Here is a 15,467-nt window from a genome sequence, read left to right as displayed (position 1 = left end):
AATACACTGTACATGTCCAAACGGCCACAGGTTATTGGCGGTGCTAATCCAATGTCATCCTGTATTGTTGAGCGCCTCACCCTATCACACAAAGTGAGACCTACCACAAGGAGGCGAGAATAATGGCATTTCACACCTACCACAAAACACCAGTTTAGTGTCAGTGTTAATTCTGTGGGATTGTTCAGTTTTGAAAGACAGAAGTGTTGAGGTAAGGTAGTTCTACCCATTAATGGTGGAGCCAGAGAGTGGCGACATGTTAACCCAAATGAGTCCGATTTTCCCTGGATGCGGGTGACAAAGAAGATGCTATGAGGCTGTCCTAGCATCTCCTTGTTCTCTTTCTATTATACTTGCCATTGGCCTCTGATGTTGGTTTCAGGAGTGTCAAGTGCCCACTACAGGCCACCTTGATAAACTGCAGTCAACTATTTCAATACAATTCCAGCCCATTAATAATACTTAAGGGTTACACCTGTCACAGATAATGTTGTGACACCATGTTTAATTTATAACAAGACGTGGGGGTCCAGGTTAGAACTGTCGATTGTCAAACACCAAAATGAGGAAGGACAATGAGGAGACATGACCAGCCAAAGAAAGGTGCAAAGTGCAAAACAGCACAAGATCCAGTGTTTAACACAAAAATGCAGTGCTTTCCAATAAATAAATAATCCAAATCAAATTCAACGCTCACTGGGAGTCAAAACAAGCCACAAACAGAAAACTACACAGTCGTCAGGTTCCTTTTCTCTCTTTTCCTGCCTGTCAGCCCAGCATGTCTTTCTCCTTTGTCTACCCAGCTCACCCCATTGGGTCTCCTCAGCTAACTGAGACACCAGCAGCTATGGTCCCTTTCCCTGGCTCTCATTCTGGTTTTCTACCTCGTGTTCGTTGGAACGCTCAGAGATGGACACCCACATCCTGCTGCCTCTGTTGGCATCTGCAGGAGCTTCGTCTTCCTCTCACTTCCCTCCTGTACCATTGAAGAGTGGGGAACGGTCCATCGATGGAAGGCCATCTGCTCACTCTTCCCTGGGGACACTGACCACTTCCCGATTCTGCCTTTCCATCCTCACTCCCATCATCAGGTTCTGGTCCTCCTCCAAACTGTCCTGCTCAGGCTCCTTTTTTAGTTGACAGGGATGAAGGAGCACTAATCACAGACCCCAAAACTCTAATGAGGCAATCGACTGAACTGAACAGGGATACGTGGACAGCTGATGTCCCCGTTAACCTCCAGAGCTGCTCCACCACGCTATCACACAGAGCTGCGCCCGCTCTGATCCTAAGCACACTGCTCTGATGTGTAAAGCATGCCTTCACCACACAAGGCTAATGCTTCCTCTACTATTGGGCGGACATTGACAACAGTCCATATGAGATCTGCCCTCCCAAAGAGAGTTCTTTGATGATACTGAATTTGACAGTTGAACAATTTTCATGATACAAAGCCAAAACAATGAAAACATCATGAAAATAAAAATGAATTCCAGTGTGTTTCTGTGCCTGTTGAAATCACACTTTTCATAAGCATGCTGTCCATCACCAGTGAAGTGTCCAATGGCCATGCCCAGGGGTCCCTTTTATTACATACTAGCCGTCCCCTGTGGCGCTCGTGTAGTAGTGAAACAGGACGAACTTTAAAAATCAATAAACTAAAAGGTGTCGCTAGCTAAGCGGAGGCGAGGTACGCTCCGACACCTGGCCAGAGGTAGACCGATTCGAACGGAGGCTCCCCACTCTCCTCGGCCTGCAGCCTTTGTCTCAGATTAGCGTGAATAAATCACTCCTGCGACCGAACTCTGATACTTAGAGCCAGGCCCGGTTTTGCCGGTAGTGCAAAGCATGCATGCACAAAGGCGGCCGAACATACGCAGGCAACAACAAAACGCAGGCTTGGCGCAGGGCTCGTCTTTTCCCGTCAAATGTCGGCAACTTGCTTCAAAGAAAACGGGCAAGTCACAACACGTGAACAGTGGCAGCTCAAGTACGCAGCACATCAATCAAAAATTTGTGTAGTGTTCAGTGTTTAAATGAGTGAAGGTATTATAGGGTGAGGGGGCGGCTAAAATTAAATGGCACGATGGCGGCTTCACCTCTAGAACCTGGCCTGCTTAGAGCGATGAGAGAAGTTACAAAATCAACCAGAGTGTTCAAGCAAATTGTACAAAAAAACCCGATCTAAATCCCTTAAGTGATTCTTTCGTGAAAGACAGCCAGACAGACGTTGAAGTCGATCCATATAGAGATTCATAAGCATTTCGTGAAATAACTGCAGGTGACACTTTGTGCTACCCTTACCTTACTCCATGCTGGGTCACTTGGACTAGGGGTTGGATTGATGATACCGACAGATTGAACGACAAAGCCAATTGCTGAGCTGAGGGTTCCATTAAGGGCTTCCTTCCCAATTACATTGCCGAGGTTCATCAGGTCTTGAACTTGCAGTGTCCCTAAGAATCAAAGACCCAAAAAATGAGATCCTAAAATAATAACAGAACAAAATCTGGATGTGAAGAGGGTAGGGCAAATCTCAACAACAGACATTCACGGCATGATGCACTACTGTAATACCAGGGGGCTTTAAAGGGAGTTCTGGAGGACTGCGAATGGTGGCTCCAGGTTTTTGTTAAATTAGAAACTAACCCTAACAGATCGGACTTCATTTTATGGCGTCCTTGTGTATTGTAAACAGCCGTCTGGAGGTTTGTTTTTGTTTTCTCTGTCCTCCCTGGCCATCGGATCTTACTTTTATTTGATGTTCATTACGTGTTCCCTAATTTTAATTCTTATTTATTTTGTCTTTTTTCTCTTTCTTCATCATGTAAAGTACTTTGAGCTCATCATTTGTATGAAAATGTGCGACAGAAATAAATGTAGTTGTTATTCATTCTGCCATGTCAGCTCATTCCTATTTTGTACATTTTCTCCTCTCCAAGGTTATCATCCATATGTTTTGTATCCTGAAGCGGATGAGGAATTCCCAGTCCATCACTTTTTTTCCTCTTCAGTTTCCTTCCAGATTTATGATTTATGATTCTTAGATTCTACTATTCACAGGTTTGTCTTGAATAATTAAATAGAAATTATTTTGCGAGGTTTGCGATTTAATGCTGAAAAGCTCCGACAACACTGTGGGCTGCACTACTTAAAAGGACTCCAAATCCCAGCAGTTCCCGGAGTGCCGTGTCATAGGACAGCTTTGTGAAGCGAGATGAGGGGGTTAGCTTTAAAAGTGAGCCATAAGAAGCCACCAGGATTGCAGTCGGTGGTGTCACTTGGTTTCAATGCTTCACTGCACAAGTGGATTACAATTTCACCCATCGGATTACAATGCCCTCTGGACCTTTGCTCTTGTCCTGGGCCTGCTTGTTTGTGGGATTTCATCTGGGTTGGAAAATGTCTCTGTTTGAGAAGCACTCCCAACTTCTATTTCTTCTTTACTTACTGTACATTGGCATCATAATCAAAGCGTATCCAGTCTACAATCAGTGATCTCTGTTTTGGGTAAAGATGCACACATTTGGTGCGGAAAATCTGAATGAAGTCTGAATTGACATTGTTAAGTGTGCAACGTTTCACTCGTCCAGAGTTTAAGAGGTTCAAGGAATACTTAGGTCTTCTTTGGCCTTTGAGAATATTCTATGTTTGGAGAAGATGATGGCTGCTGTTGAAATCATCACGGACCATTCATAGGTATTGATCTTAAGCTTTAGGGTTGAATTCTAACCAAGAAATCAGCCCACACTGGCAGTGGGCATCATATCAAGAGGACAGACTGTTGGAAATATAAGATAAAGTACAAGTTCAATTAGCTACAGCGGACATGCCGAATATTTCTGGTAGCAATGAGCTCGTCAGATAATTTTGACATAGTGAACGGTCGCTACTCCTTTGTAAGGCATCTTATTTTTCTCATAAGTGCTGGTTCAGTTTTCCGTCCACAAATTAGGAGGACGATAATTCAGAGCATAGTGACACCAAAACTCACTGTGACATTACCACCAGAAATCCATGCTAAAGTATGTCATGATTTGTGATAAGGACAAATCTAATTTCCCTTTGGGGTAACAAAGACTACGCAAAGCTTAACTTAACATCTAATAAGGAACATTAATAATCACCGTCATCACAAGTCACAGTAGTATACGCCACATGACACCTGCTCAGGCAACGGCTGACCGTATTTATGTCAGTGGTTAAAACAGAGAGTTCAGAGATCCCGATCGGCGAACACAACAGCTTCCGCATGTAACACGTGTATCTCATGTCTCTTGTCTGTAAAGTGATTGCACTGCCAGCACTGTGTTGTACTTTCTATCGTTATTTTAAAGTGAACTTTCCCTGCTTACAGCACAAATACAAAGTATACCAGCGTATGATTTGACCGGTCTGCAGCAGCACTCAGTCTCGCACATGGCGCGGCTCTGGAACATTGAAGCGTTTTCTCTCCGTATTGAGTCAAAACGGGCACACTGTAGTACCCACATACAGTAGCTTTGTAGTTTCACAGAACGTATGCAGTGCACACCTGTTTAAATATTATTCTTAGGTGTTTGTAATGTATCATGTGTTCAATGATTTGCCATTTTTTTTATTAACTAGATTGATTTTACTCCCACTGTCTAGGAAGTAATTCTATAAACGTTTCTGTTACATTTTCAAACTACTACTGAAAATCCCAGATGACTTTGTTTTTGGACCTCACTTCATTATACATTTAGGAGCTCAAACTCCTGTAAATGTTTAAGGGTCACTGAAGTCACCTTACGCCACTTCAAGGTGGGGGTATGCCAATCTGTCACTAGAACATATCCTCACATGACGAAAATCGCGGCACATGTTAAATTTAGTGACTGCATGCCAACCTTCCAGCACGGTTGTGTTTGCCTGTTTTTCTGGCGACCGGTAGTGTGCTGCCTGGTGGAGCCGGTGCTGTACTAAGGGTCAGCAGGTATGGCGAGCTCTGCCCTTCATTTATTTCCATTCTTTCGTGGTACATAAAACACGAGACACGTCAGACAGACAAGCTTCTCTTAGCTCTGTGAGGTTCCCAAACACCCGCGTTTTTTGTTCCTCGTTGCTGCACTCGTTGGTCATCAGCTGTCGGGCACACAGAGTCGCTCTACGACTAAACACCAAACTTTGATTCTTGGACTCCCTGAGCAAAAACGATTAAAAAGGCAAAGTCGGTTTCATCAGCAGTAAAATATTTCTTGCTACGTTGATTTTCATGACTTCTTTAAATTTTTGAAATCATTTTTTATTTTATTTCTAAAAACTGAGTTTTGAGCAAAAGTGACTGAAATGGCAGGTACATTTTACTGTAATGATTTATTTATTTTTTTTCCTATGTTGATTTTAAAGTGGAAATGCCATGTGGGATTATCTGGAGGAGGGATGTCCCCTTACTAGGAAGGGAGGCCAGAATGGAAGGACACGAATGGGCTGGCATGCCGACCACATCAGGAATTGATCGCTTTACCGGAAAGGCAGTCTAGAATAATTTAAGGACCGGGGGAGTGAGCGCCCCGTCATGCTAGAGGGCAGCTACCCCTAACTACCAGCCTGTGGGCCACCCTGGGAACCACAGTCCTGCTGCATGCCATGGGTGCCACCAGGGAGCACGGCAAAGACGAACTGTCCCTACTTTCTAGAAACTTCCTCCTGACCCTGAAGTACCTGCTTCAGACTTTATTCAAACTCTAAAAGCACTTTGAGGGTCTGGCTTAAAAACAAGGGCCTCTGCCTCTTTTCAGAGAGTCGGTGTTGGGAGGCCGAGGACAACGTTTGCGTGTTGCTGTGGCAAACATTTCCAAAAGGACCTGTAAAAGGTATTTAGGAGAAATCAACACCACCGTGTTTGAACCTGTGACTGTGTATAGGGTTTGGGGCTTAGTGAGACCCCCTGTCTTCCACACATGGTACTCATTTTAAATGCACAAATCACGTTTTCTTTATTGTTTTCTTAGGAAAAAATCCCAGATGTTTGGACGTTGTCATGAGCAGCAGTGAGCGAACAGGCCAAGTCGACGTTTTTTTTTGCTACAGTGAATATCATGATATCCATTTTTTAAAATTTTGTAACAGAACAGAGGATAGACACACTATAGGTGTTAAAGACTGACAAAATGAAAGCAGCTGTGTTTGATGGTGGCGTGATCATCAGTCGGAGTCTTTCTCATCCAATGACCACACCAGCATCCTCCTAATTTGGAGGTGTTATCAAATGGTGAAATTACAAATGAAGCTTTTCAAAGACCCACCTACAGACGTCCATACCAGTTAAGGGCGTTCTCTTAGTGTTCATTTTCACGTATTGACTTTTTGGCTGTTATTATCTCTGAATTTAAGTAAAAACCAAAGCCATCTCACCTGCAGATGAATTCTGGTTTAAATCTTGGACTGGTGGGTTCGATATCTGCATTTGCACAGATATCCCTGTGCTTCGTCTCCGGCGGCTGCTCGCTCGCACTATTTTTGTTATTTTTATCTTATTTGCTGGGATTTTCAAGAAGGTGGCAAGGTTTTGAACAAGGCTTGGACCATAAAACTGTTCCACGGTTATGGACGGCATTTCAAAGGAGATGAAGAGGACTGGCGCAGTGTGGATCTCGATGGGAGTGGAGCCTCGGATTAAGATGTTAATCATTTTGTAGTCTTCATCAAAGTAGTTTGATCCTGAGATGGTGGAGTTCATTTCTGGGACAAATTCATCTAGCGAGACAAACACAAAAAGTTCATATGAATTTTGCAGGCCACAAAACGAACATTTTCATTCAAAAAGCAGAAAAATACAACAGTTGATAAGTAAAATGAAGTAGCCATGAGCAGAGCTGTACAAACTAGGCATACTCTTCACATTTAATGCATTTTTAAGATGGACTATCCTGGGGTCAGAACAAAATAAAAGAAAACAAATGTATCTACATGGTGGAACGCAATGGTACGATAAAAACAAACGGTGCCTTCTTAGTACATAGTTAATACTGCGTTACGATAGACTGGGTGACTAGCTGAGACAAATCCAACAAATCCATCCAATCATCTAAACCAGCGGTGTTGAACTCCAGTCCTGAAGGGCCGCAGTGGCTGCAGGTTTTCATTCTAACCATCATCTTAATTAGTGACCAGTTTTTGATGCTAATTAACTTCTTTAGCCTTAGCTTTAATTAGCTTGTTGTTTTTTCAGTAATGAGACATAAAACAAGCAGGACATGAGCAGCTCACCCTTACCCATCAAACAAAATCTGAAAATAAAGATGAAGGTCTCCGTAAGTTTGGTCCCTCAGGTTACCAAAACATTTTAGGAGTTCTTAGAAAAAACAGAATATCAACAGTCCTGGAAATGTCTACGCTGGAGAGCAGCAACAAGCCATGGAATTGAATAACGGGTTTAATTAACAGCAAGAATCGGCTTCTCATTAAGGAACTGGTTGGAGTTTGAAGCCCCAGTTTAGCTGGTCATCTGTTGGCTCGTTTCATGTCTCCTTTCTGTTTGGCTGTCATTTAATGAAGAAAAGAATCAATTCAGAAGACTTAATCCTTAAAAACAGGGCTATTAAGATGAAGGAAAAGAAGTTAATTAGCAGTAAAAACTGGACACTGATTAGGAAAAGGGTTAGAAAGAAAACCTGCACCCACTGCGGCCCTCCAGGCCTGGAGTTTGACACCCGTGATCTAAACCAACAATCTTTCTAGTCATGGGACTATGTAAAATGTCAGATGTAATTCTTCTCTAAAAACTGCTGCTGTATTGTATAACGCACTCCTTTAGGACAGACAGCATTAGACAGGTCAACACTAACCGACCCTCCTAGTTGGACAAAGAAGAGGCATCAGAGGAGAAACAGACAATTCAGCACAGAAGTCAATATGATGGGATGGTAACCCTGTGACCTGGAGTTAGACTCAGGTCACCATCTCTCTTGCCTGGGACTAGGATAAGGCCACCATTTGTCCTGTGTGCTCTTAAAGGTGACAAAAGGAGGCTGGCCTTAGGAAGGCTATCTGGCCTTAAAAACTTCTGCTCCAATAACTTCAAAATCTAGGGTGGGCTGGGCGACAAGCCAACCCTAACGCTCACCCTAACCGCGTGAACACAGAAAATGACCATTTAAAAGGCAGAGAGAGACAGAGACAAGGATAGGGCCTGATGGTACGCAGAAAGCAAATGGATGACCATCCTTTACATCAGTAGACGAGAGCAAAATTGTAAATCAAAAGTAAAACCCCCTTTGGATTTGAATGCATGAAACAAATATGAATTTAGCTTCTCATCATCATGCTTAGCACATCCACTTGACACATTTAATGTGTCTCCTTGGGTGTCTTGTGCATTTGTGTGTGCCATTTCAAGTTGAAACGCTCAGCCATCAAAATTCGGGATAGAGAATGTTTGCCTTAAGTGATCTTCAAACTCCTTTCTGTAATTAACGCTAGGGTTGAGACTACCAAAGCCACAACTCAAGTATGCCAAGTCACATCATAACCACAAGAGCACCAGAATGGCAGCTTCCTAGGTTGATAAAACACTGCAGAAAATAACGATGCCATTGTGAAATCGATCTCTGATCACAAAACATTCCTTATTCTCTCAAACCACTGAATTAAAGTCTGAAAGGCTAAAAGATCTCAACAAGAAAACCAAACATTAAATTCAATGCACACTCATAACAGAGACACAACGTGAAGACGAGCAAAGTGTTGGAAAGGCTGGAAGCTGGAGCTGAGCTCGGTGCTAAGGCTGAACGACTTGCATCCTAAATGAGTGATGAGCCATCCCGTTATCGGACCTCATCACAGGAACGGCGTTAACTCTCACATCTCACTGCCCATGTTATCTTCTCATGGTCTGACTAACAGCTTGGCTTGAAACACCAGCATGAGTCTTACCTGGGTATGTGGGCGCGTTCAGCGTGTAGTCCGAGTGATCGCTGTTCCATACAGCATTTGTGGGAGCAACCAGTGAGTTGTTGACAAAGATGTCTAAACGCTGAGGATCAGAGTAGAATATAGCCACTCGAAGTACCTTAGTAAAGAAAAAGAGCAATGAACAAGCCGAAGAAAGTTCATCAAAACGCTCAAATTTAAAGACATTTTCAATTTTTCATTTGACGGCAACTGCCAGGGTGAAGGATAAATGGAAAGCTCAGGAATACAGCAATAATGTCTGCCATTTGTTCATTTGTTCTACCAAGACTGGAAAAGTTGACAAGCAGATCAAGAAGATGGACTGGGAGATGAGAGAAAACGAGGAGATGAGAAACGATAATAAACACCCATAGATGATAACCCAAAACTGTTTCTGTCAAAAAATGGCCTAGCGACACAAAATTTCTTTTGTATTTATCCACAATCTCGGACAACTGATAACAGCCAGTTAAGGGAAGGCATTGGAGGAAGGTGAAGTTATTTCTGATTTGATGTTCTGATCACGGTTTGCCTTTTTATTTCTTTTCTTTTGGTAGGTTTTGGTTTGTTTGTTTGTTTGTTTGTGGTTTGTTTTGTTTTTTTTTTTGTGTAATTTTGTCCTCTCCTTTATTTGGGTGTTTTGTATTCTCTATAACTTTTCCCAGATCCCTTCCCTCTCAGTCTCTCATTTAGGGTCATGAGGTGTGATCTTACCAGTCCTAAATATTCCACTTGATTTACTACTTGATCTTTCCATGCTTTTGTTGTCTGCCTCCCTTTAATTTTCTCCCTTCCTCCTCCTAGTTTTTCATTTTGATTAGTCTTTTGACTATGATTTGGTATTTTATTTAATTTTGTGTGCCGTTTTCTGATCCTCTTTTCATAATATATGCATCTGTTGAAGCATTTTGAACATTAAAGACTAACATTAGTTTTTTATTTTATGGTGTTTTGTCAATATACATCTCATTAAGGTTTTGCTTTAACGTCATTGTGTTTGACGTATTGAATGTCACCCTTTTGTGCCTTTTCGTTGTGGTGGTTGCGGTGGGAGATTTCCAGGGTGGAGGGTATAAAGGTGTGGCAAGTCCTGGGGTGTTTTAATGGATTCATCTGTTACAACTTGCATGCGGGTACCTGAGGACATCTGTGTTAAGCTTTAATTACAGGAGAAGTGGACTAATAAATGAGATTCAGTGCTGCAGTGGTCACAAGCTTACAGAAGGAGACAGGAGAGAATGCAAAGAAAGTAAAGCTCGATGGAGGAACATTTGGTGGAATCGATTGTGTTAGAAAGGTCACCACGGATGGCATCAGCTCTGTGGCTGTGGAGACTTCAGGAGACTGGGCAGAAATGCAAAATGGAGTGTGGCCGTGTGGACAAAGCATAGCGGCATCATTGAGAGGACAAGACGCCGAGGGCACCTATCTAAGGGGCAGTTTGTGACTACGCCAGAGGCTCTACAGGTTCAGGCAGAGATGGCAGGCCAGGATACCAGGGAGTAAGTAAGACAGATTTAGCCATGTGTCCTCACAAAAGAGCATTTGGAATGCATTGAGGAAGAATTGGTAGGTTTCTAAAAGTATTTACTTGGAAAACAAGAATTTTTGGGCATGATTTTTAAAAGAAGGATTATTTGCATCACTTTAATCTCTTACAGTGGGATGCAAAAGTTTGGGCAACCTTGTTAATAGTCATTATTTTCCTGCATAAATCGTTGGTTGTTACCAATAAGCCTCTTCACATTCTTCACCATAAAATCTTGTCTGTCTCCTCACTTGCCCTCGTCCATCTCGGTTTATGATAAAAGGTAACCAGAAGGAAGTGACTGTCCATTGGCAGCGGGTATGGGGCATCACAAAAGGTCAGTATGAGGCCTAGCAGGACATGCAGGACCTGCGCCTTGAGGAGGAGTCCCATCTGCCCATAGAACCTGAGCACCGCAGCCTTTGAATTGGCTTTTGACGGAGATGTTGAATGGAGCTACCAGACCACCACCAACTACACAACGTAGGCCACTCCCATCCCATGAATTATGACAGTAGAATCAAACAACTTCCATCTTAGTAAAAACTGCTATTTTTTGTGTTTGTTATTGGTTATTAGTGTGGATTTCATATTTCTAAGGTTTGCTTAAAAGGAAGCAAGATGGCTAACTTGGATTAAACATCTCATGCAACTTATTGAACATCTGATATAATCGTGACACGTCTTAGCTCGAAGTGTACAAAGCGTGTGATCGACCCACCTTGGTGTCGTCGGCATTTAGTAGCATCAGTCGAAGATTCTGAGGACTAGTGCTGGTGAAATAAATGGAATAGGATGTATCGGTGGACACGATGCTGTGGAACAAAGAAACTCTCAGCTGACACGTGTAGCCTGCACACCAGCCATGATCTTGAGGACCTGCAATCAAAAACACACTCGGTGAGGTTTGCAAGAGATTTTTAAAAAGCTGTAAGTAACATCTTGAGTGTGGACATTTCTCTCCAGCTCCTCCAATTTCCTTCCACATCCCAAAGATCTGGACGTTAAGTTTATTGGAACTGAAAATGTTAGATCTGAAGAAACAATGGGAGGTGTGAAACTTGCAAGCACCACTCACTTAGGAGAAGGTCCTAGGAGTCAAAGTGGACCCATATTGTCTACATTAAGACAATGGAAAGAAAACAGGCTACAACAACACACTGGTGGGGCCTCATCTGATGGTCTCCATATTACAAAAAACATAGCAGCGTCAGAGAAAGTCCAGAGTAGAGCAGTTAACTGATTCCAGGACTGAGAGGTGGTAGCTGTGAGGAAAGATGAAAGACGTTGTACCTTTCCAGTTTAAGCAGATTTAGAGGCGACATCACTGAAGGTTTTAAAATTATGAAGAACATTAGTACAGTGGATCCCCTTAGTTACTTTAAAATGAATTCTTTAACAAGATCACGGGGCCACGGATAGAAACTGGACGATGGTGGAATACCTTCACACTGGGAGCAGATGGAATAAGTGGCCAAGTAGTGCAGTGTGATGGACAGTAGGGCTTTTGGGGTCCTTCAGAACTTGACTGGCTGTTATTTTGGAGAATTTAAGTGAATAGACCTGGTAGGGCTGTAGGGCTGAATGGCCTATTCTTAGTACAATTGTCCTAAAGTTCATCTACAAATTTGACATGTTTGAGGAATGGAATGAAACCGTTTAAAGAATGAAGATGAAAGGGTTTGGAGTGGACATATAAAGTCTGTACCAGACCACAGTCCCCTCTTGTGGTCACTAATAGCATTGCACCTCCGAGCACTGCTGTGTACTCAAAAGACAATGATGGCTGCTTTTGTCTCCTACCACTGGCTTCCATACGGGTTTGTCTGTTGTCCTAATGCATCAGGAGTCAAGCACGACACTGCTTCCTGTCAGCTTGTCATAACTTCCTCTAGAAAATTCCATCTAGAGATGGAGGGTTTACTGCCTCCTGGCGGTCTTTTATTGTATCCCTGCTGGACCCTTCACTTTTCCTGTCCCAACATGGTACCAGCCTGGAGCAGCCCTTCTATCTTATTAAATTGGATTTTGTTTAATTTTCTTGTGGTAATTTAAGCGCATATGATTATATCTGCATATTTCTATTTTGTAAGAATATGTGAATAAATATTTTACCATTGATGAGGTCCACATAGCCGTCCGCAAGCACTGCCACCGGAGAGAGTCGCCGGGTCTCCGTGTCGCTGTCAAGACTTTCGATCACCAGCATCTCGTAGTCGAGAGTGAAGCACTTGTAGCTTTGCCAGTTTGCCATGTAAGTGCAACTGGGGTCTCTGATAATACCTGGAATGAAATGAGATATAAAATAATTGTATCTCTCAGCTTTGGAGAGTTGTGATGTTACCTCTCCAAAACACCATTTGAAATTTCCAATATATTTATAATGTCTGACAATAACACGACCTTTAAATGAACATAAAAAGCACAAAGCAAACCCCCTATAAAGCGTGTTGAGGCCTAAATGCCAACGTGTTGTAAGTAACTTGTGATGTGAGTGCAGGAATGAGCAGAAGATGGAAGCCGTTTAGCAGCTTAGATGTTCTCCTCGTCGCTACGGTCAAATACAGTGCAGTAGATTTAACCTTATGGCCTATCTACAGTATATTCTGTACTGCCAAAGATAAAAATGGCAGGCCACAAAGACAAGGAAGCAGGACCAGGAGATGATGGACTGTTGTAGTAAAACAGTCCAAGGCCAGAAAGTTGACACAACACCACATAATGCCCACAGCTGGCATTTCTTCCTTGAAACCGAGTTACTGATAGTCATGAACCAAGATGGCCTAAGGTGAATCATCACATATAATAACAAGAGCAGAAGTGCAAAGCGTGCTCCATGCCTTTTATTTGCAAAGCACCGTCCAAAGAGTAAATGAAGTGCAGTGCAGCCTCTTGAAATAATCCGAGATAAAACCAGCGTTTGAGGTGAGTGGGAAAAGCAGAGGAGAGCTGCTGTGTGGCCAGAGGAGGTTTACTTCGGCACTGAAGCCGTGACATTTACTTGTAACTCCGACAATGTGACTTTGTCTCCCATCTCTGTCTTGAGAGAGGGGATATGTCACCCTGAGCGGTTCGTCTCCGGAGACAAAGGCGTTCTTTATGAAGTAAACATCATCAGAGGGTGCTTTGTGGTTCACTAGAGATGCTGGATGCTTTGGTAGGTTAACCAACATGCAGACGGTCACCCAGCGAGTAAGTGGCATGGGCTCAACTGGAAGCCGTCTGGTTTAGGTAGGCCACAATATCAACCAAGAAGAAGCCAATTTGTTACCTTTTCTTTTTTAAATTAGTTCAAGTACATTTGTTAAATTAGCCTCCTAATTTGCATGAAGGTCACCTGACAGTTAGCTCTTGGACTTCTGCTTCTGTTTCAACATCCAGCCAACAGATGATTTGATATTTTCAGAATTTACCTTTCTCATCATTTTATTTTTTTACCTTTGTTTGGTGCAATTTGGTTGACAGGAATGCGGCTGCCGTTCAAGTAGGTCAGCATGACTTTTGGAATTCTGTAGTCTCCGAGACCATCGCGAGGGTCGCCATTCCACTGATACTCGGATTGGGGGACGACAGTCCCGTTTTGACCCAAGAAGGATCCGTCCAGGTCTTTGAGCATGGTTTTCCTTTTGGCGTCACAAACCATATCCACGCAGTCAGAGGGGTTCGCCTTACTGTGGTGGGACAATAAAAGAGAGGCCTTGGGGTTAGAGGAGCATCATTTTCAAAAAAGTCAATTGATGCAATATATGTTCCAGCCCGATGGTGTCCACTTGTGCTTTTGTGGACATTACAGTCTGGCAGCTTTGTGAACGTTCATCGTGGAACTCATTTCCTGCTGCGTTTGGTGCTCACACACATCGTTCATTTTACAGTCAAGTCCTTTCATTCATCAAGACACTTTTCGTGCTGCTTTTGTTATGCTGATTTAATGAGAAGGTGCTTATGGTGAGCTCATCTTCAGTGCGAACATCACTTGAAACATCTTACAGCCCTCAAGCTGCACTTGCATTCGTTTCAATTTAGTTTATTACGTTTTTCTGAAGGTTTTCCCCATGCAAAAGTCTCTAGTGACGATCGGAAAGGGAGAGGTGTTCAGGGTAAGTGGCATGAGCAATCATGAGAGGAACTGGGGGGCTTCATTTAGCATAAAGTTTTGAGAACATTATGCTGAAATTCACTTTGGCATTCATTTTGAAATTGTAAAATGGAAAACTGACTAAAAAAATCTTCTGTTACCCCCAAAAGTGCCAAGGAGCGCAACATACTACTCCTTAAAAGAGCCATTTGGGCTGATGGAGCACCCACTTGTAGAAAGACAAAAGGCAGAAGGGTCACTGTGAGAAACACTGCAGAATCCTGCTGCGGAACCACAAATGATTTCTTAATAAAGAAGCGGTTGAGTAGATTTTTGAAATGTGTAATTCTCTAGTGCATAGTTTCTTAAGTGGGTTGCGGGTGTCCATCTTTTGGGCCATGCAGGGTTGTGACTCATCGATGTGTCTAATGGGAAATTGTTGGGTATGGCTTGCAAAGTGTCTCGTGACGGCTCGCCGCGTGCAGTTTAAGTAATCGACGTCACTCCTCTGGGACTGTCAGTGGTGGTTCTCCAAAGTCTCCCCATGCTCTAACAGCGATCATGGACTAGTCAAGCTTGGGTCACGAGCAACAAATGTTTGATAAAAACTGCTCACTGTAAACCTCTGACCTCCTTAAGGCGGAGATCTTAAGAACACGAAGAGGCAGTTAAAGCCCAGAAACTCTCTGGGGGCAGCCCAACATGGTCCTTCTACAATAGTAGACTAAGATCAGGCCTCTATCGTGCTCATCTGTTAGAAAAGCCAAGCCACAAAGTCCAAGAATCTTTCTGTAGACCTCTGCTCAAATTGAGGTGAGGCACAGATCAACATAAGGGAATCAAACCATTTCAAGCTTTGAGTGTTCCCAGGAGCCTTAGAAATTGTGAAATGCATGAAGTTTGGAATCACCAGGATTCATCCTAGAGTTGTCTGAGTAAGTGGACAAG

The 15,467-nt window shown here is 43.0% G+C and overlaps 1 protein-coding gene across 1 annotated transcript in view; it reads right to left on the bottom strand.

The window, feature by feature from the left end:
• Positions 1–15,467, bottom strand: part of pkhd1l1.1 (PKHD1 like 1, tandem duplicate 1) — a 149,528-nt gene that overhangs the window by 5,708 nt on the left and 128,353 nt on the right. Inside the window, exons 70-75 of the mRNA XM_039736590.1 lie at positions 13,883–14,115; positions 12,560–12,727; positions 11,166–11,323; positions 8,899–9,034; positions 6,379–6,720; positions 2,305–2,456 (exon numbers count right to left, since the gene is read on the bottom strand). Coding sequence (XP_039592524.1) covers positions 2,305–2,456; positions 6,379–6,720; positions 8,899–9,034; positions 11,166–11,323; positions 12,560–12,727; positions 13,883–14,115 — 1,189 coding nt within the window. The remainder of the gene's footprint in view (positions 1–2,304; positions 2,457–6,378; positions 6,721–8,898; positions 9,035–11,165; positions 11,324–12,559; positions 12,728–13,882; positions 14,116–15,467) is intronic.

This window comes from Polypterus senegalus, chromosome 15 (genome assembly GCF_016835505.1).
Source record: "Polypterus senegalus isolate Bchr_013 chromosome 15, ASM1683550v1, whole genome shotgun sequence".
NCBI lineage: Eukaryota > Metazoa > Chordata > Cladistia > Polypteriformes > Polypteridae > Polypterus > Polypterus senegalus.
The sequence above is the reverse complement of the archived record's forward strand: the minus strand, read 5'-3'. Positions and strand labels throughout refer to the sequence as shown.